Consider the following 25,787-nt stretch of genomic DNA (forward strand, 5'->3'; position numbering starts at 1 on the left):
TTTGTAAAATCAGAATTAATATCTCAGATGCTCCAATGTGTATCTGAGTGCTGTGTAAAATGTCCTCTAGAGAACATAGTATAATTGCCCTCTGTAATGATAATTCTCTTCCTTCCAGAAAATGGACACTTCTGTTTCGAAATCAGGATAGGTGAACTTCAGCCTAGATAAAACCATTTCATTGTCATGACTTCCCTGGTGGCTCAGATGGTAAAGCTTCTACGTAAAATGCAGGAGACTTAGGTTCAATCCCTGGGTTGGGAAGATCTCCTGAAGAAGGAAATGGCAACCCACTCCAGTATTCTTGCCTGGAAAATCCCATGGACAGAGGAGCCTGGTAGGCTACAGTCCAAGGGGTTGCAAACAGACACGACTGAGCGACTTCACTTTCACTTTCATTGTGTAAATGTACTACAGGAGTAGCTACACTCCCTTTCATCTACCAGCTAAAGCCTTGGTATCAGCTCTTAAGAAAGTATTAGATGGAATATCCCATATGATCAAATCTCAAATAAATATTCTTTCTAGTTTTAAAAGTATCTCTTATTCAAGTTACAAAGCATGTCTATCACCTGACTTGAAATAATTTCTTCTACTTTTTCTCTAGTCAGACCATACAGGCAGTCATCACTACCTTAATGGTTTGTTGTTGGTTCCACCTTAATGGTTTGTTGTTGTTCTCCCTTCACTATCTCCTGGAGTTTGCTCAAACTCATGTCTATTGAACTGGTGATGTTATCCAACTATCATCATCCTCTGTCGCTCCCTTCTCCTCCTGTCTTTAATCTTTCCCAGAGTCAGGGTCTTTTCCAATGAGTCGGTTCTTTGCATCAGGTGGCCAAAGTATTGGAACTTCAACTTCAGCATCAATCCTTCCCATGAATATTCAGGACTGATTTCCTTTAGGATTGACTGATTTAATCTCCTCCAGCACCACAATTCTAAAGCATCAATTCTTCAGAGTGCAACCTTCTTTATGGTCCAGCTCTCACATCTGTACATGACTACAGGGAAAACCATTGCTTTGACTATACATACCTCTGTCGGCTAAGTGATACCTCTACTTTTTAATACCCTATCTAGCTTTGTCATAGCTTTCCTTAGTTCCTTTCAAGGAACTTAATGATTATGTAAGCCTTTTCTGGAAGACTGGAGGCCCTAGCCATGATATTTCCATGATAGACCTAAAAGTCCACGTGTTCAATTTTGATAACTTCTTTCTTAACTGAATCAAAGCCCTGCCAGCTTAAATAGGATAACTTCAGATTGTTTACTGAAAATTCTGGAATCACAATAAAAATATATTCACATATACTATAACCATTTCCAAAAGTAGAGTAAGCTTGAAAGAAGTATACACTTATCAGTTGTCAAGAATCAAAGAATTTGATGAAGTTGATTGTCTGTGTGGCACTACCCTTCATGAGAAAGAGCAGAAGTCCCCCTGTGTTCCCTCCAAAAGGGACAATATGCTTCTGGAGAAGCCCTTTCCTTACTGAGAAAGCTTGGAAATCTTCTATTAATTTTTCACCTATATCTTCCTTTGAAATATATCCCGATTACCTATAGTATCTTGAGCTACAAATAGTGCCTAGGAACTTTTCTCTGAAGTTGCAGCAGTAGGGTTTTTTTTTTTCCCCAATTTGGGCTACAATCTTCATTCTGATGCTCAACCCTTTATCCTTTATAAAAACTTTTAATTTGTGCTAACCATGGGCAAAAGGACTGGTGTTTAGAAATGATACAAGTGCAAATATGGACAAGGCCAGGGAACTGCCTAACTGTCCTCACAAAGTGTCAGGACTTCAAAGAATCACATGATGAAATGGACCTCGTTCTACAAGTTAGATTTATGATGGTTCTGTTAACCATGCTTGATGAATTATCCAAGTCTTCAGCTCTTTGTACAGATTTTTTTTTTTTTTAAGTTTGCACATGTATCTTATCTGGGTTTAAGAGTCTTTTGGCCAGCTTATTTTGGAATTTCTTCTACTATCCCAACTACTAAGTTTTTGCATTCTAACTGAGGACTTCATTCTTTTTCTCTCTCTTCTTCTATTCCCAGCTGTGAAAATCTAGGTTATGTAGGAAACCAATAGTTATGCCAGGTTGCTAAGTATCTTCCCACTGAAGGACAAGTATTCTGGAGAAGCATATATTTAGCATTTGATAGTTGATAAACAAGCTTGCTTAAGATATTTTCAATAGAATTTCAGCTCTGGCAATTGAAAGCAAAGGATACAGTTGATATTTGGTGAAGCAAACAGATGTGAACACACTTCCTGCATCGAGATGCATTAATTTTTTCCCCTGAAAAGTGGATAAGAGCTTGTGAGAGTAAATAATAGAATTCAAATCATATGGGGCAAAGTATTTTATATTCAGGAATAAATCACAGCAAAATAAATTTGTTACTTTGTTTGGATTGAATGCTGCTGCTGCTGTCACTTTAGTCATGTCCGACTGTGCGACCCCATAGACAGCAGCCCACCAGGCTCCCCCGTCCCTGGGATTCTCCAGGCAAGAACACTAGAGTGGGTTGCCATTTCCTTCTTCAAAGCAGGAAAGTGAAAAGTGCAAGTGAAGTTGCTCAGTCATGTCTGACTCTTTGTGACCCCATGGACTGCAGCCTACCAGGCTCCTCTGCCCAGGGGATTTTCCAGGCAAGAGTACTGGAGTGTGGATTGAATGAAGAGTTGCTAATACTGAAATACGGTCTAAGAAAAGGAAAATGGAGATTCTATAGAGGAGAGCCTGACCCGGGATGATGCTTCTACCCTCAGTGGAATGTTGTCTTCTTTGAAAGGCTTTGGTTCGGGTCAGTACATGAGACATTCATTGATCATTACCTAGGAAAGCTAGTTTATTTACAAGGCACAGAGTTAAGTCTGGTGGGAAATACAAAGAACTAGGTACAGTCCTTATCATTAAGAAGCTTTCAACTTGTGGCATGTTTCAGAGAGAGAGACTTCTGGCTTTGGGCAGTAAGCACCTCCTTTGGCTTAAGTATGGTGAGAAAGACTTGCTCCTGTTATACCAGTGATAAGAAATAAATATTTCCTTTTGCTATTGTTCAGTCACTAAGTTGTGTCCGATTCTTTATGACTTCATAGACTGCAGGACACCAAGCTCCTCTGTCCTTCACTATCTCCTGGAATTTGTTCCAGTTCATGTCCTTTTGCTGAGCTCTCTATTAATGTGGTGGTAGAATTTTGTGATCCTTAAGGCTGCTGAGAATTCTGTTGTCTCCTCCTCTAACATTAGTACTTGTTCAGATCAACATTTTAGGAAAGGACCCCAAGTGCTATCTGTTAGCTACCAGGTTAAGTAATAAATTCATCATTTAGGATATATTTGTTCAGTTCAGTCACTCAGTCGAGTCTGACTCTTTGCAACCCCATGGATTGCGGCACACCAGCTTCTCTGTCCATCATCAATTCCTGGAGTTTACTCAAACTCATGTCCATTGAGTTGGTGATGCCATCCAACCATCGCATCCTCTGTCGTCCCCTTCTCCTCCCACCTTCAATTGTTCCCAGCATCAGCGTCTTTTCAAATGAGTCAGTTCTTCGAATCAGGTGGCCAAAGTATTGGAGCTTCAGCATCAATCCTTCCAATGAATATTCAGGACTGATTTCCTTTAGGATAGACTGGTTGGATTTCCTTGCTGTCCAAGGGACTCTCAAGAGTCTTCTCCAACAGCACAGTTCAAAAGCATCAATTCTTTGGTGCTCAGCCTTCTTTATAGTCCAACTCTCACATCCATACATCACTACTGGAAAAACCATAGCTTTGACTATACAGACCTTTGTTGGCAAAGTAATGTCTCTGCTTTTTAATATGCTGTCTAGGTTGGCCATAACTTTCCTTCCAAGGAGCAAGCGTCTTTTAATTTCATGGCTGCAGTCATCATCTGCAGTGATTTTGGAGCACAAGAAAATTAAGTCTGCTACTGTTAACATTGTTTCCCCATATATTTGCCATGAAGTGATGAATGTTGAGTTTTATGCCAACTTTTTCACTCTTCTCTTTCACCCTCATCAAGAGGCTCTTTAGTTCTTCACTTTCTGCCATAAGGGTGATGTCATCTGCATATCTGAGTTATTGATTGATATTTCTCCCAGCAAACTTGATTCCAGTCTGTGCTTCATCCATTCTGGCATTTCTCATGATGTGCTCTGCATTTAAGTGAAATAAGCAGGGTGACAATATACAGCCTTGACGGACTCCTTTTCCTATTTGGAACCAGTCTGTTGTTCCATGTCCAGTTCTAACTGTTGCTTCCTGACCTGCATACAGATTTCTCAAAAGGCAGGTCAGGTGGTCTGGTATTCCCATCTTTTTCAGAATTTTCCACAGTTTATTGTGATCCACACAGTCAAAGGCTCTGGAATAGTCAATAAAGCAGAAGTAGATGTTTTTCTGGAACTCTCTTGCTTTTCCCATGATCCAGTGGATGTTGACAATTTGATCTCTGGTTCCTCTGCCTTTTCTAAATCCAGCTTGAACATCTGGAAGTTCACAGTTCACGTACTGTTGAAGCCTGGCTTGGAGAATTTTGAGCATCACTTTGCTAGCTCAATTTTGAGCTCACTTTGTGAGGTGGTTTGAGCATTCTTTGGCATCCTTTCTTTGGGATTGGAATGAAAACTGATGTTTTCCGGTCCTGGAAACTGCTGAGTTTTCCAAATTTGCTGACATATTGAGTGCAGCACTTTCACAGCATCATATTTTAGGATTTGCAATAGCTCAACTGGAATTCTATCCCCTCCACTAGCTTTGTTCATAGTGATGCTTCCTAAGGCATCACCAGTCTATGCCCAACCAGTAATGCTGAAGAAGCTGAAGTTGAACAGTTCTATGAAGACCTACAAGACCTTCTAGAACTAACACCCTAAAAAAATGTCCTTTTCATTATAAGGGACTGGAATGCAAAAGTAGGAAGTCAAGAGATACCTAGAGTAACAGGCAAATTTGGCCTTGGAGTACAGATGAAGCAGGGCAAAGGCTAACAGAGTTTTGCCAAAAGAATGCATTGGTCATAGCAAATACTCTCTTTCAACAACACAATAGTAGACTCTACACATGGACATTACCAGATGGTGAATACTGAAATCAGATTGATTATATTCTTTGCAGCCAAAGATAGAGAAACTCTATACAGTCGGCAAAAACAAGACCAGGAGCTGAGCTATGGCTCAGATCATGAACTCCTTATTGCCAAATTCAGACTTAAATGGAAGGAAGTAGGGAAAACCATTAGACCATTCAGGTATGACCTAAGTTAAATCCCTTATGATTATACAGTGGAAGTGACAAATAGATTCAAGGGATTAGATCTGATAGAGTGCCTGATGAACTATGGATGGAGGTTCATGACATTGTATAGGAAGCAGTGATCAAGACCATCCCAAGAAAAAGAAATACAAAAAGGCAAAATGGTTGTCTGAGGAGGCCTTAAAATAGCTGAGAAAAGGAGATAAGTGAAAGGCAAAGGAGAAAAGGAAAGAAATATCCATTTGAATGCAGAGTTCCAAAGAATAGCAAGAAGAGATAACGATATATTTATTGAGCCCCTGGTTTGCCCAGCTCTGGGCTGTTTGGCGTATCAAAGATTTCCAATATATTTAAGGTGATAGAGTTCACAAATGAGTTTATAGAAAGGAATAGACCCTTTTTAGCCTCAGGAAATATGATATGCACCCACTGGAGGATTTGTGAAATCACCAGTGAGGGTGAACTAGTTTGTTGATCCAATCATAGGATTGTTGTAAGATGACTGTCCCACTGGCAAGCACTTCTTGTCCAAGAGAATGTAATTGGGTGGTGGTGACTCAAGCGAGGCTGGGAAGACTTCCCCACGACCAAATTAAAGACAACGGGAACTCTACTTGTACCCAGCTCTGCACAGATCAGCATGAGACAGAGGACACCTATGGGGGAGGTGGGGAGACAAATTGTTTCTTTTTACAAGTTGAAGAAGGAAAACTGCAGGTCTGAGTAGCAGCCCTGCTAAGAAATGGGAGAAAAGCAAAGAGCTTCACAGGCTAAACCTTGGTGTCTTATTTATTCCTCTTGGCTACAGAATGCCTGCCAGCAGGAGACTCATCACTAAGATATTACAGGGAAATGAAGCCAGGCAAGAAAAATATGTATTGCTTTTCTCCTCACCCCATAAATTTTGTTATTAATAAATCAGATTCTTATAGAACAGCCTGCCACAGCTGTCTGTCTAGAAACAAGGTTTTATTAGCTGCATTTTTATTAAAATGCACAGTAGTTTTATGGGTGAACATTATGCTTTTAAGTCAAAATGGATGTCATTGAGAACACATGTGATCGGGACTTTCTCCATACACTTGGTTTTGTGGCTGGGATAAGGCAGCGTGATTTGACGTGCAACGAAAGGTATGGCAACCTTGATTGACTTCCCTTTCTTGGCAGTCTCTGCCTAGACCTTTGGGAAAATTCCAAAACAGTGCAATTCTTATATGAGGGCTACCTCTCTGGTCACTCCAGCTTCCAAAAGGGACATTTTAAAACCAATTCTACAACATGTCAGAGCAGGAAAAATGCAATCCGTTTTTAAGTTCAATTTCATCAAAGTAAATTTGATAAATTGTCAAATATCATCAAAGCCAGTTATGGTTTTCCAAGATGATTTGGTGAAGAGGGAGACATACTCTCTCCCCACTTGCTTTGCAGGAGGATTCCTTGTAAAAACAGTAGCATGTATGGGTTTTGTTTTCCAGATTGTAAATGTAAATACATGGTAATTGCAGAGAAGAATCACAGTGTACTTCTACCGTTGGTGTTTGTGAAGTGCTTTTCAGGCAGATAGCTCCAGCTTAACAGGGCAAAAACGTGTGTTGTTGTAAACTTCTGGGCACACACTCTGCAATGGAGCAGGCATGACCAGGCAGGGCTGACAGCATATTAATTAAGTTTTCTTCCATTGTAGAGCTGCAGCTGCTCCCTTCCGTCATTGCTGAGTCCTTACTGTCATAGCAGAGAAGAACCTCGCTCTATGGGACCTGGGAAGAAGGGTGAAGACTGGGATGGGGTAGCATGATTAACCACCATGGTGGGCTCTGATTACTCTTACGCAAATGAAATAATTAGAACAGGTACAAGTGGAGTCCTAGCTTAGAAGGAAAGGGGGGGAAATATGCTCTTTGCACCCACAGGAGGAAACACTGCTCATCTGTGCACAAGTTTACTCATCAAGGACAATTAGCCCACAATAGTTATTCACCCCAAAGGAGCCTACTGTTAGTAGAACTTGCCAGTTTATTTGAATTTGGGTGCTGGCAGACAGCGCCTTGGGATACTGTGATTCCTCCTGAGTACTGCAGTTTGTTAAGTTGATAGGCCCCTGGTCTGGAAGAGAAGGACAAAATGAGTTGGTGCACAGCACTTGGGACAGTTGAGGTTAACTGGTGGTGGTGACGGTAGTATAGTGGGAAAGTTGGAATTCACTACTTTCAAGGAAAACTGAACTAATTAACCAATCTTGTCTGAGTCATGTACATAACCCTCTCTCCACTACTGACAGAGTTATCCCAAAGTTATATAAGATAATGAAAAAAAAAAAAAAACAATGTGGGGAGGAGACAGAAGAATCAAGTCATGAGCTTAGACTGATCCCTACTTACTTGTTTTATTTAGCAATTTATTTAAGACTTTTGTTACTTAAATCGATTATAGAAAGTAAGTTGCCTTAATAGAAAGACCTATTTTTAAAACTGCTATAATAAAATTGCAACAACTGATGGTGGCCAAGATGTTTTAATATATCAAACTTGTGCTTTTAACATATTCAATGTGATTCTAGGTCATGCCAAGACTCATTTATGTATTCCACCAACACATCTATTGAAGTCTAGTAGATAATTATCTCTAATGACAGATACAGTCTCTGCCTTCATGTGGTTTGTAATTCAGTCATCATTGCTGCTTTGTTGTGAGGGTTATATGTCTTTAACAGGAGACTCTTAGAATTTTAACTTGTGCTAACACTGAACATAACTAACTCACTCTCTCTCTCTCATCTCTCTCTCTCTCTTTAGAGTGAAAGTGTAGTGGCCTGAAGTGACTTAGCATAGCATAGCATAGCATAGTGGCTCAGTCATGTCCAATTCTCTGCGACCTCATGGACTGTAGCCTGCCAGGCTCCTCTGTCTGTGGAATTCTCCAGGGAAGAATACTGGAGTGGGTTGCCCTTCCCTTCTCTAGGGCATCTTCCTAACCCAAGGATTGAACCTGGGCCTCCTGCATTGCAGGCAGACTGTTTACCATCTGAACCACCTGGGAAGCCCTATGTATATTTTAGAAACAGATAAAAACTACAACAGTGTTAAATTTATGTGCCCAATTACAAAGCTTATTCTGCATCCTGAAAACTTTTTAAGCAGCAAAGATATAACCTTTGTAGTTTTATTTATTTATTTATTTTTGGATATTCTGGAATTTATTTGTAAGCTAGGCAATAAGTTACTCTCATTAACACAGATTAACACAGATCAATACCCCCATAGTTTTAATTTATAGGCCAGTGTATCTGACAGCCTTAAAATTTCCTATTGATCAGCTCCATGGTCTTCTGCATGTACAATGCTATCATGAATGCAGAATTGTACTTTGACTCAAGCTCTTGGGTAAGATGATTCAGCTGTCCTCCTTTAACATAGCAATCTGAATGGCAGTGACTCGTTATTCCAGACAATCAAGGGGAAGTATAAAATTAAATTTCATATGATATAAAAACTGTTCTTGCTCAGGGTTTTGCACTTGACTTTTAAAAACTAAACTTTTCACTTTAGATCAGTTGTAAATTTACAGAATGCCTGCAAAGATGGCACAGGGAGTGCTCAGATGCTCTACACCCCGTTTCCTCTTTGACTGAGGGCTTGTGTTACTGTACAGTACTTTTATCACCATGAAGAAACAACATGGATATTTTATCATTAGCTGAAGTTTGTAATTATTTAGATTTCCTAAGTGATTACCTAATACTTTTCACCTGTTCTGGGCTCCCATCAGGATACATTGTATTTCGTATTTGTGCTTTCTTAGGCTGTCCTTGGCTGTGACATGTTCTGAGACTTTGTTTTTGATTACCCTGCCCGTTTTGAGGATCACTGGTCAGATATTTTGTGGAATATCTCTCAATTTGGATTTGTCTGATGCTTTTCTCATGGTTAGACTGGGGTTAATGAGTTTTGGGGAGGGAGACCACAGATGTAAAATGCCATTGCCATCACATCATTTCAAGGGCACACACAATCAGTATGGGTTATCGCGGTTAATGTTGACACTGATCATCTGCCTCGAGGCAGGATTTGTCGGCTTTCTATACTGTAAAGTTATTATTTTCTTCACCTTTTCCAAACATTTTGCTTTGGAAGGAAGTCCCTATCTACAGCTCATACTTAAAGAATGTGGGTTATGCCTTAAGGTATAACTTAAAAAGAGAGTACTAACATTAGTGGAGTCATCTATTCTCCATTAATTTATTTATTCAATCATGTATTTATGTTAGTGTAGATTCATGGATGTTTATGCTTTGGGGTGTAATCCACCTCATTTATTTTGCTTCTCACGTTGTTCCAGCCTTGGCACTGGCAAGTTTATGAGTTAAAAAAAGTATTCTTTTGACATATACATCATTATGCAATTTTTTTTTTATTTCTGAGCAAGTTCTTCCTTCTCTGTCACTACAAGATGGTTCAGACTCATTTTGTATATTTCCTGCTCCAGACCTAGAATAAGCCATTTTTCCATGGAGACATGGTTGTCTTATTGGGAACCAAGATCTGGGCAATAGATGTACTTGCTGTTCCTGGGAATATTGTTATTTCTAGAGCCTCTAAGCTGACAGTGTATGGAGATATATGTTTTTATACTACCCCAGGTGTATACACCTATTTATAAATATTTTATTTATGTTTTTTATGCAGCTTAACATCTGTATCTATTAACTTCACCATTGAATACACACTGATGTCTCCAACTCTAATGAATTGTAGCATGAATCATTCTAAACTTCTCTTACCTTCCACTTCTTACTCCAACAGTGTGAAACCTGGCTCTCACCTTGTGCCATTCAATTACTTCATTAATTCCAATATGCCTAACAGTGGTTTCACAGTTGTTATAACATTTAAAGGTAAAAGGAGCTATACATAAATTCCATACTCTAGTTAGTAAAGTTATAACAATTAAGGAAATTTTTATGGCCCAGAATATAGTCTGCCTTGGTGAATATTCCACTGGAGCTTGAGAATAATGTGTATTCATTTATTAGTTGGTGGAGTCTTCTATAAATATCTATTAGATCAAGTTGATTGATAGTCTTTTTGAGGTCAATTCCATTCATATTGATTTTCTGCATACTTAATCAGTTACTGACAAGGAGATAATGATGTTTCCAACTGTAACAGTAGATTTATCTGCTTTGCTTTTCAGCTCTAACCTTATTGCCTCCCTAAAGAAGTATCTTAAAAAATGGATATGATATATGAAACATATAATATATGTTTTAAACCTTAGATATCAGGCAGTGTGGGGCAGTGTTTCATGAGAAAGGGAAATAAATGAGATTAGTCCTGCTGCTGCTCCAGCTTCCTACCTAGAGAGAAATTCAAAGCCATAGCCAGGGAGGGGGAACTCAGGTATAATCAAACACAGAAATTAAAACATGATGGTTATCCAATGAATGACAAAGGAAAGAAAAACTATAAGAAGGAAGGAGCTAGAGCCAGTAGGCTGGGGTAGGGTCCAAGATTGACTATGGAGGAAATGAGCTTTTACTTGGGATTTGGTGGCCAATGTAAGAGGAGTAGAAATTGCTCATGGTGGTGATATTGGAAAGTATTATAAAAGTGGCATGGCCCAACCCTATTTCATTAAAAAAATAAAAAGTTTGTGGGGGGATTTGTAAAGAGAGCTTGGAAAAGCGCTTTAGGATTATTTGTGGAAATACATAAGTCAGTGTCATGTTTGGTTTTATTCCATAGGTTAGTGGCTTTTTAAATTTAAAATGCAACCAGTAAACTCCTTTAAAAATAAGTTATTTCTCAAATATATATATATGCTGTTGCTGTTGCTAAGTCGCTTCAGTCGTGTCCGACTCTGTGTGACCCCATAGACGGCAGCTCACCAGGCTCCCCCATCCCTGGGATTCTCCAGGCAAGAACACTGGAGTGGGCTGCCATTTCCTTCTCCAATGTACAAAAATGAAAAGCGAAGTCGCTCAGTCGTGTCCGATTCTTCATGACCCCATGGACTGAAGCCTACCAGGCTCCTCTGCCCATGGGATTTTCCAGGCATGAGTACTGGAGTGGGGTGCCATTGCCTTCTCCGAATATATATATATATATATACATACATATATATAAGCAACTGCTTTAGACTGATGGTGGGAGTGGGACAACCAGAAGCCCAACCACACTGCCTCTGATACCTGCTTAGAATTGCCAAGAGTTTTCAGAGAACAGTTAAACCACTCGAGGTTTTGAGAGCTTTCGATGGGCAATAAAAGGATATAGTATGTGTGTAAGGGAGATTAATTAACTGAAAGTTGATTTGATTGGAAGGGAGATTGAAGGTAGGCAAGGAGACAATTTAGAAGCTGCTGCATCAATCTAGGCAAAAAAGGAGAAAGGCGTGAACTAGGGTGGTGGCAGTGAAGACAGAGAGAAGGGGGGTAACAGAAGTCACCGTCCAGCTCAGTCAATGGAGGCAAAATGGGCTGCTTCCATTGTTGGCATGCATCTTTGTAAGTCCCACAGTTGAGCAGTGGGAACCAAGGGAGTGCCTGGGAGACTCTGATATCTCTCCCCATTGTTAGATATGTGAGGAAATACAGGTAGGGGTGATATGCTGGATACTAAAAGAGGAAGAGAAATAGCATTAAGCAGCTTTAAATGAACTAGGTAATTCATAGCCTCTATGTGTATCATCTTTTTGTCTTTTCATACTGTTCATGAGAGTTGGTGATGGACAGGTAAGCCTGGTCTGTTGCAGTCCATGGGATCGAAAAGAGTCAGACATGACTAAGTGACTGAACTGAACTGAAGTGTATCATTGATGGTGATATATCAATGATACACTTAGAGGCTATGATAATAATAATCTGTAATTGCATAATTCACCTGGGTTGAAATCTCTGTGATGCCCTTGGTATGACTTTGGGGCATGATAGTTACTGTAAATGTCTTTCTTCTGTTAAATGGGGACTCTAACAGTGCCTACTTTACAGGCTTCATTCCTAGTATTTGAAAGGAAAGCATTCAAATTGATGCAGGGGAGTTTCTCTGGCTGAAGTTTCATTAGTTATTAACATTATTTAATTCTTAACTAATCACCACTTCTGTTTTCTTCAACATGTTGAGTTAGAAAGCTTTTAGCGTGTTTCTCTGTCTGGCTTTTTAATACCTCATGAATAATGTGAAATTATTGAGAAACAAAAGAAAGGTGATTATGCAAATGCTTGAAATATTTAATAATACATTAAAGTAGTCTTGGGAAATTGGAGAAATAGCTTTACTGAAGTTATAGTAGCTTTTTGTAGAGGCAGAAGGTATTAAGGAGAAAAAAGATCATTTCAGGAAAAGAAAATTTAAAAAGCAGAATGCATTAGAAGCAAATGACCTAATAAATTCAATTAAGTAATGAATATTCAGATAGCATTCATTTTCCTGAGATATAATGGCCAAGCCAAAGAGTTTAAAGAATGAAAAAAAAAAAGGGTGATTGAGTAAACTCTAAAGTGTTAGAAGTAAGCCTTTCAAAACTCCTAGTTAGACACATTAGGACAGACATTTTTATTTTAGGGCCAGGGTGTAATTGTTTAAGCAGTGAATATGTCTTCAGACCTTTTCTCCCTGCCAGGACTTTACCGCTACACTGCCTTATGATGAACTTCCCCAAGCTCGGGCAGTCTTAAAATCCTTAGGGATCTTAAAGAGTGCCCTGGGCATCATCTTTCTCCCTTTCATTCCAATGATCTGTGCTTATTAGTTTAATAAATTCTCTTCAATTAATGCTTCTTTGTGGATTAGAATCACTCAAATTCACATTAAGTACTGCTATGTGAAAGTTTTATACTTGGCTTTGAAATCCTTAACAACAGTGCAACAAAGATATTAAAGAAAGGCTTAACCCAAGGGCATGCAGTTCAAAGTGGTGGCATTTCACATGTATGGTGGGCTTGCTGGACAAGAGAGTTTGTATCTCAAGCCTGAAGGTAATCCTTGAATTTTGCAAGTTAAAAATTTTTTTAAAGGAATGTAAAGAAATTTGCTGTGATATAACTCTTGTCTAATCAGTGACACAACTTGAGATCTAATAATGTTTGTCCACTAGCAAATCTGTTAACATGACATCTGTATTGCATTGCTAAATATTTTGTTCAGTCATTCTGGGAAGTGACATTTTGGGGTGCTGAATACATCTGCTTATATGGTGCTACAAGCCAAAGTGCTATCTGTTACAAATAAACATCTCAACTGTTAAGGAGTTTGTTTAATATTTGCACGATCTAAGCTAGTTGGTTTTTTTCCTCTCTGCTTTGTGAACTTTTTAAAAAATACCAAAATGGTTGAAATAACTTAGACAAGGGAAATGAGCTTAAGTAAAATACTTATTAATCTATGTTGTCTGGAAAAATCCTTGGTAGGGAACATAGAACGAGTTTTTTAACTTTATTTGGATTTCAGTTATGCATGCCACGCATATACCCTGTCGCTATATGTAATTAGGAACTGGCTGTATATTCCATTGTGACACAGGTTGTAATTATTGGTTGTGATCTGCAATTCTCATTTAACCTAGGTTAAAATAGAGCTGGAAATTTGTCCATTTTTCACCTATTGCACTCAATTCCAGTTTGAAATTTTTTAAACTACTGTAAATACGCATTATTTTCATTGGCATGTCACAGCTAATATGACCATTACTGCTTCCAAGTAGACACGGCGGCTTTCCTCTTTGACTTGTGCCCTGGGATCCGATCTTTGTGGTCAGGCACACAATATGTACAGCTTCCTAATTTTGCTCTGTTTGTACATCTTATAGAGCCTTTGACATTTGAAAAATATAGAGCATCTAGGGGTAAATTTAAGAAAATATTTGTCAATGCTAACTGAATCTACCTTACCATATTTGACTCTTTGATAATTTTATAAATATTCAGCTCTCATCTCCACCTCTCCAGTTGTGTTTAATTGTTCTGCATACCAAGTCTGTGGTCATTTTTGACTTGTGTTCAACAATGTGAATCAAATATTTGAGACTCAAAGAGGTGTGGTGGTTCAGCTCACTGCTGTAATAGTGCTGTACCTAAACCATCTGAAGAGTCTGCTTCTAAATTTCTCCAAGAAAGGAAATCTCATGTATTGGCCCAAATGTAACATTGTCTCCTAAAGATACCTTCTTTGTCTCCTCTTCTTAGCTTCACTTCCTCTCTTCCATTGCGTTTTGGGCAGTTCATTCATTCATTCCACAAATAATAGAACTTTTGATTCATGTCTTTCTCCCTCCAAGCCAAAAACTTCATGGAGGATAACATAATCTGTCTTCGTTTAGCATTGCATCATCTGTGAATATACATTGTTAGTATTGAACAAATGTTCACAAAATGAATACTTTAATAAGCAATTTCTAATAACTGTCACTTTTAGAAGCTAAATTGAATTTAAAATTATTCTAGAAAACAGATTCGTCTGTAGTATGACTGCTGGGACCTTTTAAAGTGTGGGGAATACTGTGTTTTGTTTTCCTTAATTTACCTTGTGTCTATTTGTCTTTATCTTGGAAATATTTTAAAATGAAGATAAATTGCAATGATAACAGAAAGCATCAACTTCATTTTTAAAAAGTAAAATGCATGTGTATAGTCATAACTTGATTACTTAGGTAACTTTGTTTCGTCTTAGCGTGAACAAAATCACCTTTATTTCTTCTTTGTTCAGATCACTTGCCTTTATCTTTCCATGTAGATCTGATATTAAAAGATTGTATTGTTTACATCTGTTTACATTCTCTATCTGTTTACATTCTCTCTCTCTTTCTAAAGTTATAGAGAGGAAGTCAAAGAGTATTTGAGTTATACGCATACACTGCCTAATATTGAAGAACAAAGCATTTTTTCACCCTAGTTGCCACCCAAAGTAGGTAAATAACAATGAGCATCATCCTCTCAAAAGTCTGACCTCAAAGTTTCTAAGAAATATGAATCTCTAGGAATTCTTTGCTTTTGATCTTCCTTTCCTGTTTTTCATCCAAGGCCACTGGTCTTACATTCTAACAGGGAAATCGTGGAGTCCTACACTCTCAGGAGAGAAAGTGCATTGAAAGTCATGTAGTACAAATACTGGGTAACTGAATGCCTTTGGTAACACCCTGTAAAGTCTTCATCTAGCCTATTCTTGGAAACCTCCAGTGATCCAGCACATCCTTTCCTGTGGCAGCAGATTCTATCTTTGCTGTCAGCGTTGAGTCTTTGTAGTGATCTCTGGCTTCTCATGATTTCCACATATTTCTTCTATTTTACTCTTTGGACTCGTAAAAAGCAAGTTGAACCCATCTCTCTTAGTCAGTTTAGGGTGCCGGAATAGAAATATCACAGACTTCATGGTTTAAACAGCAGACATTTCTCACAGTTCTGGAGCTCGGGAACTCCAAGCTTGCCAGCAGGTCTGGTGTCTGATGAGTGCCTGCATTCTGGCTTGTAGACAGCTGTCTTCTCATACCCTTACAGGGTGGAGAGAGCAAGTTGGAACCCTGGCCTCTATATATAAGGGCACTAATCCCATTCGTAAAGGCTCTACCCTCGTGACCTAATGACCTCCCAAAGGCTCATACCTTTGGGATGGTATTCAAAGTGTGAAAACCATCACACTGGGGATTAGATGTCAACATATGGATTTGGAGGGGAAACAGACATTCAGACCACAATGCCATTTTATAAGGTACAGCCCATGTGAAGGTGACACTCATGTTTCCTCTAAGTCTTTTTTCTCTTTGGCTAACCCCTCTTGGTTCCTCGGTGGTTCTCTGTGTGACCTGATTTCGCATCTCCTCAGCATCCTCGTTACTCTGAATGGGTTTGTTTTGCTTGTCTCTGCAGCATCCAGCACTGCGTGATAGTCCAGGTGCGCTCTGATGCGCTGAGAGTAGGCTGTGTTTCGCTTCCTTAATTCAGATATTATACTCACATTAGCACATCTAGTGATGAAAAGAATTGACCAAGGACAGCAACTGGCCAAATGCAATGATTACTCTCACTTGACCTATTTTATTTCTTTTTTGTTTTGTTTGTTTAGTCACTAAGTGATGTCTGACTCTTTTGCAACCCCATGGACTGTAGCCCTCCAAGCTCCTCTGTCCATGGGATTTCCCAGGCAAGAATACTGGAGTGGGTTGCCATTTCCTTCACCAGGGGATCTTCCTGATCCAGAGACTGAACCCATGTCTCCTGCATTGGCAGGTGGATTCTTTACCGCTGAGCCACCAGGGAAGCCCATTTTACTTGTAGATGTTCTTAAATTTGTCAACTGTGTGGGATACAATTTTGAAACTCTGGTAACTGGGGAAAAAACACAAACTTCATTTAGAAGCTTGGATCTTGGATCATACTTAATAGAGAATGGTCTTGGACCAGTTCATGAATCTTTCTAAAGGAGCAGTTTTCTGACATTTACCTTACAAGGTTATTGTGAGGACTAAATTAGTTGTAAAATGCATACATGTAAAGTGTATTTAAAGTGTTTAAGCACATGGTGAGTGATCAGTGTATGTTAGTGATAATAATCTTTTATGATTGTTACTTATTCCAAGAGTTCTGAGAAATGCTTATTTTGATACTGAACAAATAAGGAAGGGTCTGTGGCATCATTATATTTTTAATATCATGTAACATATCTAATCTAGATCTACAAGAATAAAAGCTATGCATAAAAACTCACCAGTGAACATTTGTCCAAACTCCTTGACAGAACAAAATAGAGCAAAATTCTGACATTAGTTATTCATTTGTTTTGGAATCAGAGGACAGGTGATCTGTTACAAAGAATTTTACTTCTCATGTCTTAAATATTAAAAATAATTGTGTTAGATTTTTACCAAAATAATTATTTCTTTTATACAAATCTAAGAAATGTTGCTTTCTGGTCTATTTTGGAGAGATTAAGAGTTTTTGAAAATATGGACCCTTGTGTTCACTTTTGTCCTTTAAAATATTTGTTTCTGCTGATGCATTTTAGTACTACAGCCTGGTGTTTTCTAGGTTAAGATGCTGAACCAAGACTCAAAGAATCTCTGGAGTCTCTCTCCTCCTTTAATTAGTTAGAGGGAACCACAGCTGGTAAATCTTTGGGGGAAGACTATTTTCAACTCTTTTAAAACTTTAATATTAGGAAAATAGAAAGACATTTGTGACATCTTAGAACCTAGTCAACAAGTTGAGGCTCTTGGGTTGATTACTCAGGTGATGAGGTACAGCTTAGTAGCAGTAAAAGACTGACTCAATAAAAGACTGACTCTGTGGAGGCTTGAGACTGTCAGATACATTTTGGATAAATCATTCCTCTTTAGTGTCTTCCATTAAGAGGTCTACTTGGGTGATAAGGACATTTATTAAATATTTTATAAAGATGCTTTTTAAATTTGCTGTTGAAAGAATATTCATAGCAGGAGCAATCTTTAATATGTCATATTTCAAGAGTAGCTAATTAATATGTTGTCTTTTTTTATAGCATCTGTTACACACACACACACACACATCCCGCAATGGTTTGTAAGAGCAGCTTGTACTGGCTTACAAAAGCCTATTGTTAAATTTGTAGGAGTTTTGTACACTGCTTGATCTCAGACAAGAAGCTTGAAATTTGCCATGGTGGGAGTCGTTACACCATGGAAATTGGTGAATGCTACAAATCAAAGCCTTTTTTTCCCTCTCGTGGACAGCTGGTTGTTAAACACTTAGAAGCACAACTGTGTCCCAAACTATTTCCTTAAATAAAATAAAAGGCTGTTAGCATTAAAAATGGTTTTCATGTGAAAGTTTATATGAGCAAAAGAATAAGCTATTTTTGTGTGTGTGTTCTCAGGGATACGGAAAGACCGAAGAGGAGGGAGAATGTTGAAGCACAAGCGCCAGAGAGATGATGGGGAGGGCAGGAACGAAGCGGTGCCCTCTGGAGACATGAGAGCTGCCAACCTTTGGCCAAGCCCCATCATGATTAAACACACTAAGAAGAACAGCCCGGTGTTGTCCCTGACAGCTGACCAGATGATCAGTGCCTTGCTGGAGGCTGAGCCCCCCATAATCTATTCTGAGTATGACCCTACCAGACCTTTCAGTGAGGCTTCAATGATGGGCTTGCTGACCAACCTTGCAGACAGGGAGCTGGTACACATGATCAACTGGGCAAAGAGGGTGCCAGGTAAGAAGACCAAGCTTGACTTTTATTTTGAAGAGCCATTCACTATTCATGAACAGGTTGCCATACATACCATGGGAGAGATAGTGGGACACAATAGCTTGTTATCTAGTTGATTTCAAGGTTATATCAGAACTGATTAATTTTCAGTAACTATACACTCTTAATTCTCCTGGAAATTAGGAAATAGTGTTTTGAAATAAAAATCTAGATGATTAAAGTCTTTAATCTGACATTATTTTTTTAACCCATCAATATTCACCCCACAAATCTGGGGTGAACACTACATAATAAATGCATTTAATATTATATGTTCACTGTGGCAGAAAATTTTAACACTAAATGATCTATGTCATATAAAATTTTAATGTTGAGGACTTTTGTTCAAAACACCTAAATTGTGAATCATCAATTTTGCTTTACAAGATTTTATTTTCAGGTATTTATGAGCTAAAGAAATAATAAGTTTTTTTTTTTTTTTTTTACTGAATGCCAAATATTCATTTAACCATCTATTAACATTTTAGGAACAAGGTAATGCAATAGAAAAATCAATTAGGTTCTCATCCCTGAGGGGAGCTTGTGGAAAGATAACAGTGGGTGAAGTTATACTTGATTCTTCAGCTGATATTTTCAGAACTGGTGTTCTTATAAAACATGACTGTTGCTCTATGTTCAGGCGGAAGAACTCTAGTTATTATGGAAACAAGACTAAAAATGACCTCCTCCATACCCCATAATATCCATTCAGGAGCTAACATAGATGAATCAAGGCAAGAGGAAGTTAAATCTTCTTTTCTGGGCATATAGATCAAATAAGTAATGAATTTAGATAGTGACTATCTTGTGAGTTTTCTTTTAGTTCAGTTCAGTTCAGTTCAGTCACTCAGTCGTGTCCGACTCTTTGCGACCCCATGAATCACAGCACGCCAGGCCTCCATGTCCATCACCAACTCCCAGAGTTCACTCAAACTCATGTCCATCGAGTTGGTGATGCCATCCAGCCATCTCATCCTCTGTCATCCCCTTCTCTTCCTGCCCCCAATCCCTCCCAGCATCAGGGTCTTTTCTAATGAGTCAACTCTTTGCATGAGGTGGCCAAAGTATTGGAGTTTCAGCCTCAGCATCAGTCCTTCCAATGAACACCCAGGACTGGTCTCCTTTAGGATGGACTGGTTTCTTTTAGTACATGAACTTATTATCTATGAAGCATGTTTTTTTTTTTATTATTAAACAAAATAAATGAGTTTTGTACTTACATTTTAGAGATTATAGGCCAAGTGAATATATATCTGGCCTTAGATTTGCATTTATTAACATGTAAGCATCTCATCCTTTGAATAAGGAGCCAGCAATGTTGTGATCCAAACTGGATAGAAGGCATCTATTTAGGTGGCAGAAGTTGGGTTACATGGAAACATGGGGATTCACAGGCATATTTAGATTTTGAGTCAGTCCAACTGGCAAATAAAGACTCCCAGCCATGTTTGGAATTAAGAGTTTTAATGAGCACTTCTCTACCTTAATATTTCTTTGTGAGGCAGATCCATAAAGTAAATATTGGAATTTAAATGTAATGTGGTTATTGGTTTTCTCTTTATATTTATTATTGCTTTCATTTTGTAGAAAGGTACTTCAGGAGAAGAACACAGACAAACAACTAATGGTCATATCCCTGAGAGCCAACTCTGAGTTGCTCTTAAGTTTTATTGTTGTATATAAGCCTGTAGTTTTGCTAATGAGTTTTGGTAATGTTAGTTCCAGAGCACTGCTGAAGTCAAATATATATCTTTCATACTTAGCAGTAGATTTCCATCTTGACATTTTTATAAATTTAAAAATTTGAAGGACACTTGAAACAATGGGTTCAGTTCAGTTCAGTCACTCAGTCTTTGCGACCCCATGAAGTGCAGCATGCCAGGCCTCCCTGTCCATCACCAACTCCCGGAGTTCACTCAGACTCACGTCCATCGAGTCATTGATGCCATCCAGCCATCTCATCCTCTGTCGTCCCCTTCTCCTCCTGTCCCCAATCACTCCAAGCATCAGTCTTTTCCAATGAGTCAACTCTTCGCATGAGGTGGCCAAAATCTTGGAGTTTCAGCTTTAGCATCATTCCTTCCAAAGAACACCCAGGGCTGATCTCCTTCAGAATGGACTGGTTTGATCTCCTTGCAGTCCAAGGGACTCTCAAGAGTCTTCTCCAACACCACAAAAAGTTCAAAAGCATCAATTCTTCAGCAATCAACTTTCTTCACAATCCAACTCTCACATCCATACATGACTACTGGAAAAACCATAGCCTTGACTAGATGGACCTTTGTTGGCAAAGTAATGTCTCTGCTTTGTAATATGTTATCTAGGTTGGTCATAACTTTCCTTCTAAGGAGTAAGCGTCTTTTAATTTCATGGCTGCAGTTACCATCTGCAGTGATTTTGGAGCCCAAAAAAATAAAGTCTGACAATGTTTCCCCATCTATTTCCCATGAAGTGATGGGACCAGATGCCATGATCTTCGTTTTCTGAAAGTTGAGCTTTAAGCCAACTTTTTCACTCTTCTCTTTCACTTTCATCAAGAGATTTTTAGTTCCTCTTCACTTTCTTCCATAAGGGTGGTATCATCTGCATATCTGAGGTGATGGATATTTCTCCTGGCAATCTTGATTCCAGCTTGTGCTTCTTCCAGTCCAGTGTTTCTCAATATGTACTCTGCATAGAAGTTAAATAAGCAGGGTGACAATATACAGCCTTGACATACTCCTTTTCCTATTTGGAACTAGTCTGTTGTTCCATGTCCAGTTCTAACTGTTGCTTCCTGACCTGCATATAGGTTTCTCAAGAGGCAGGTGGTCTGGTATTCCCATCTCTTTCAGTATTTTCCAGTTTATTGTGATCCACATAGTCAAAGGCTTTGGCATAGTCAAGAAAGCAGAAATAGATGTTTTTCTGGAACTCTCTTGCTTTTTCGATGATCCAGCAGATGTTGGCAATTTGATCTCTGGCTCCTCTGCCTTTTCTAAAACCAGCCTGAACATCAGGAAGTTCACGGTTCACGTATTGCTGAAGCCTGGCTTGGAGAATTCTGAGCATTACTTTACTAGCATGTGAGATGAGTGCAATTGTGCGGTAGTTTGAGCATTCTTTGGCATTGCCTTTCTTTGGGATTGGAATGAAAACTGACCTTTTCCAGTCCTGTGGCCACTGCTGAGTTTTCCAAATTTGCTGGCATATTGAGTGCAGCACTTTCATAGCATCATCTTTCAGGATTTGAAAGAACTCAACTGGAATTCCATCACCTCCACTAGATTTGTTCATAGTGACCCTTTCTAAGGCCCACTCAACTTCACATTCCAGGAAGTCTGGCTCTAGATGAGTGATCACACCATCGTGATTATCTGGGTCATGAAGATCTTTTTTGTACAGATCTTCTGTGTATTCCTGCCGCCTCTTCTTAATATCTTCTGCTTCTGTTGGGTCCATACCATTTCTGTCCTTTATCGAGCCCATCTTTGCATGAAATGTTCCCTTGGTATCTCTAATTTTCTTGAAGAGATCTCTAGTCTTTCCCATTCTGTTGTTTTCCTCTATTTCTTTGCATTGATCACTGAGAAAGGCTTTCTTATCTCTTCTTGCTATTCTTTGGAACTCTGCATTCAGATGCTTATATCTTTCCTTTTCTCCTTTGCTTTTCACTTCTCTTTTTTTCACAGCTATTTGTAAGGCCTCCCCAGACAGCCATTTTGCTTTTTTGCATTTCTTTTCCATGGGGATGGTCTTGATCCCTGTCTCCTGTACAATGTCACGAACCTCATTCCATAGTTCATCAGGCACTCTATCTATCAGATCTAGGCCCTTAAATCTATTTCTCATTTCCACTGTATAATCATAAGGGATTTGATTTAGGTCATACCTGAATGGTCTAGTGGTTTTCCCTACTTTCTTCAATTTAAGTCTGAATTTGGCAATAAGGAGTTCATGATCTGAGCCACAGTCAGCTCCAGGTCTTCTTTTTGTTGACTGTATAGAGCTTCTCCATCTTTGACTGCAAAGAAGATAATCAATCTGATTTCGGTGTTGACCGTCTGGTGATGTCCGTGTGTAGAGTCTTCTCTTGTGTTGTTGGAAGAGGGTGTTTGCTATGACCAGTGCATTTTCTTGGCAAAACTCTATTAGTCTTTGCCCTGCTTCATTCCATATTCCAAGACCAAATTTGCCTGTTACTCCAGTGTTTCTTCAGAGAAGGCAATGGCACCCCACTCCAGTACTCTTGCCTGGAAAATCCATGGATGGAGGAGCCTGGTAGGCTCCAGTCCATGGGGTTGCTAAGAGTTGGGAACAACTAAGCAACTTCACTTTGACTTTTCACTTTCATGCTTTGGAGAAGGAAATGGCAAACCACTCCAGTGTTCTTGCCTGGAGAATCCCAGGGACGGTCGAGCCTGATGGGCTGCCGTCTATGGGGTCGCACAGAGTCGGACACGCCTGAAGCGACTTAGCAGCAGCCAGGTGTTTCTTGACTTCCTACTTTTGCATTCCAGTCCCCTATAATGAAAAGGACATCTTTTTTGGGTATTAGTTCTAAAATGTCTTGTAGGTCTTTATAGAACCGTTCAACTTGAGCTTCTTCAGCGTTACTGATTGGGGCATAGACTTGGATTACTGTGATATTGAATGGTTTGCCTTGGAAACGAACAGAGATCATTCTGTTGTTTTTGAGATTGCATCCAAGTACTGCATTTTGGACTCTTTTGTTGACCATGATGGCTACTCCATTTCTTCTAAGGGATTCCTGCCCGCAGTAGTAGATATAATGGTCATCTGAGTTAAATTCACCCATTCCAGTCCATTTTAGTTCACTGATTCCTAGAATGCCGACGTTCACTCTTGCCATCTCTTGTTTGACCACTTCCAATTTGCCTTGATTCATGGACCTGACATCCAGGTTCCTATGCAATATTGCTCTTTACAGCATTGGACCTTGCTTCTGTCACCAGTCACATCCTCTACTGGGTATTGTTTTTGCTTTGGCTCTATCCCTTCATTCTTTCTGGGGTTATTTCTCCACTGATCTCCAGTAGCATATTGGGCCCCTACTGACTTGGGGAGTTCCTCTTTCAGTATCCTATCATTTTGCCTTTTCATACTGTTCATGGGGTTCTCAAGGCAAGAATACTGAAGTGGTTTGCCATTCCCTTCTCCATTGGACCACTTTCTGTCAGAAGGATGTGTTCCAGAAACAATGGGAATTAAAATTCAAATACAAAACCAGTGGGAGAAGGGCATGGTAACTCACACCAGTATTCTTGCCTAGAGAATCCCATGGACAGAGGAGCCTGGTGGGAAACCATCCCTAGGGTTGCAAAGAGTCCGACATGACTGAAGCAATAGCACGCATGCACATTACTAATGAATGAAGAATTCATGGCAATAATCATCTGTGAAAGTGAAAGTGTTAGTCACTCAGACGTGTCCAACTCTTTGAGACCCCGTGGTCTGTAACCCACCATGCTCCTCTGTCTATGGAATTCTCCAGACAAGAATATTGGAGTGGATTTCTATTCCCTTCCCTAGGGGATCTTCCCAACCCAGGGATTGAACCCGGGTCTCCCGCATTGCAGGCAGATTCTTATAACGTTTTAGAATCTTCTGTATTTAGGAATAAAATGGAGATGGAAACCAAGGGAAGGAAAATATGTCCATGCTTAGCCATTCCACTGTTAAACCCCAGAACTAAACACATTTATGGTAATGGGAAGTACAGAAAAACCACTTTATAACTTGATTTGTTTAGGAGACCTGAACGTTTCCAAAGTCCTTGGGCCAAACTATGTCTTTTTATTTGATGATTTAAAAAAAAAGAATTATAAAGGTGAAAATGAAATTATATATATGCTATGGTGATAAGATGAAAAATGAGGGAAAAATAGTCTTCTGGAATCATCTTTGAAGATGATTGTCAAGTTTTTCAGAGAATTTGACAAAGTCACATTTTGAAAAGTTTTTTTACATCCAGATACCATCTGTCATTAAAAAAAAAAAAAGCCAACTCACACGAGAAATCTGAAATCTAATATAGACAATACTATGTTTATATGGTCATAGTTTGAGATTAACAATAATATTAATCTAATATAGATTTACCTTATATAGATATACTTTTTGCCTGAGTATAAAGAGCAGTAGGAAAGCCAATTGTAGAGGTACCTGGAATTAGCTCTATGATACCTGCATGGAACATGTGGATATCCTCAGACGGCTATCAGTATAACAGATTGTGAAGTGACTTCATTTTTCAAATTTTCAGCGTTAATTGAGTATAGTTGACAGATGTAATATTTAAAGTATATGTTACAGTCATTTGATAGACATTGTAAAAGAATTCCCTACATCTAGTTAACTAAATATCCATCATTTTACCAATTTACCTTTTCTTTCTCTAATGAGACCCTTAAGTTCTTTCTTGGCAAATCAGTTATACAGTACAGTGTTTTATACTAGATCCTCAGACTTTTTTCATTATATAGCTGAGAAGTTATACTCTTATCAGTCTTTATTTGTCTCATCCTCCAAACCCTGGCAACCACTTGTATATTCTCTTTCTATGAATTTGACTTTTGTTTTTAGATTCCATGTATAAGTGATACCATGCAATATTTATCTTTTTCTCACTGGCTTGTTTTTAATCATAATACCCTCAAGGTCTGTTCATACTGTCGCAAATTGCAGGATTTCTTTCTTTCTCGTGGCTGAATAACATTCCATTTTGTATATTGTTGTAGATACAGATTTATCAGATCTTTTTCCATTCATCTGTTGATGGTCACTTAGTTTGTTTCTGTATCTTGGATACATGAGAGTACAAATACTTATTCTGATATTCTGTTTTCAAACCTTTTGGATGTATATTTAGAATTGGGATTGCTGGATCATATGGTAGTTCTGTTTTATTTTGGCAGGAGTAGGGATCTCTTCACTGTTTTCCACAGTGGTTGCACCAGATTACAGTCTCGCCAACAGTTTACAAGGATTCCCTCATCTCCAGATCCTTACCAACACTTATTATTTGCTGTCTGTTTGATGATAACCAGTGTAATAGGTATGAGGTGATATCTCGTTGTGATTTTGATTTTCATTTCCCTGATGATTGCTTGAGGACCTTTTCATGTATCCATTGGCAATTGTATATCTTCTTTGGAAAAAAAGGTCTATTCAGTTCCTCTGCCCATTTTTTAATGAGACTGGGTTTTTTCTTTCTTTTGCTGTTGAGATATATGTGTTCTTCATATACTTTGGATATTAACCTTTTGTCCAATAACATGATGTGCAAATATTTTCTCCCAT

The 25,787-nt window shown here is 38.8% G+C and overlaps 1 protein-coding gene across 4 annotated transcripts in view; it reads left to right on the top strand.

Annotated features, from left to right (window-relative positions):
* Positions 1 to 25,787, top strand: part of ESR1 (estrogen receptor 1) — a 407,047-nt gene that overhangs the window by 228,086 nt on the left and 153,174 nt on the right. For all 4 annotated transcript variants that reach the window (XM_061428337.1, XM_061428335.1, XM_061428336.1 and 1 more), the window contains one exon: positions 18,114 to 18,449. In XM_061428337.1, the coding sequence (XP_061284321.1) occupies positions 18,114 to 18,449 (336 nt within the window). The remainder of the gene's footprint in view (positions 1 to 18,113; positions 18,450 to 25,787) is intronic.

The sequence above is a fragment of the Bos javanicus genome, chromosome 9 (assembly GCF_032452875.1).
Source record: "Bos javanicus breed banteng chromosome 9, ARS-OSU_banteng_1.0, whole genome shotgun sequence".
NCBI lineage: Eukaryota > Metazoa > Chordata > Mammalia > Artiodactyla > Bovidae > Bos > Bos javanicus.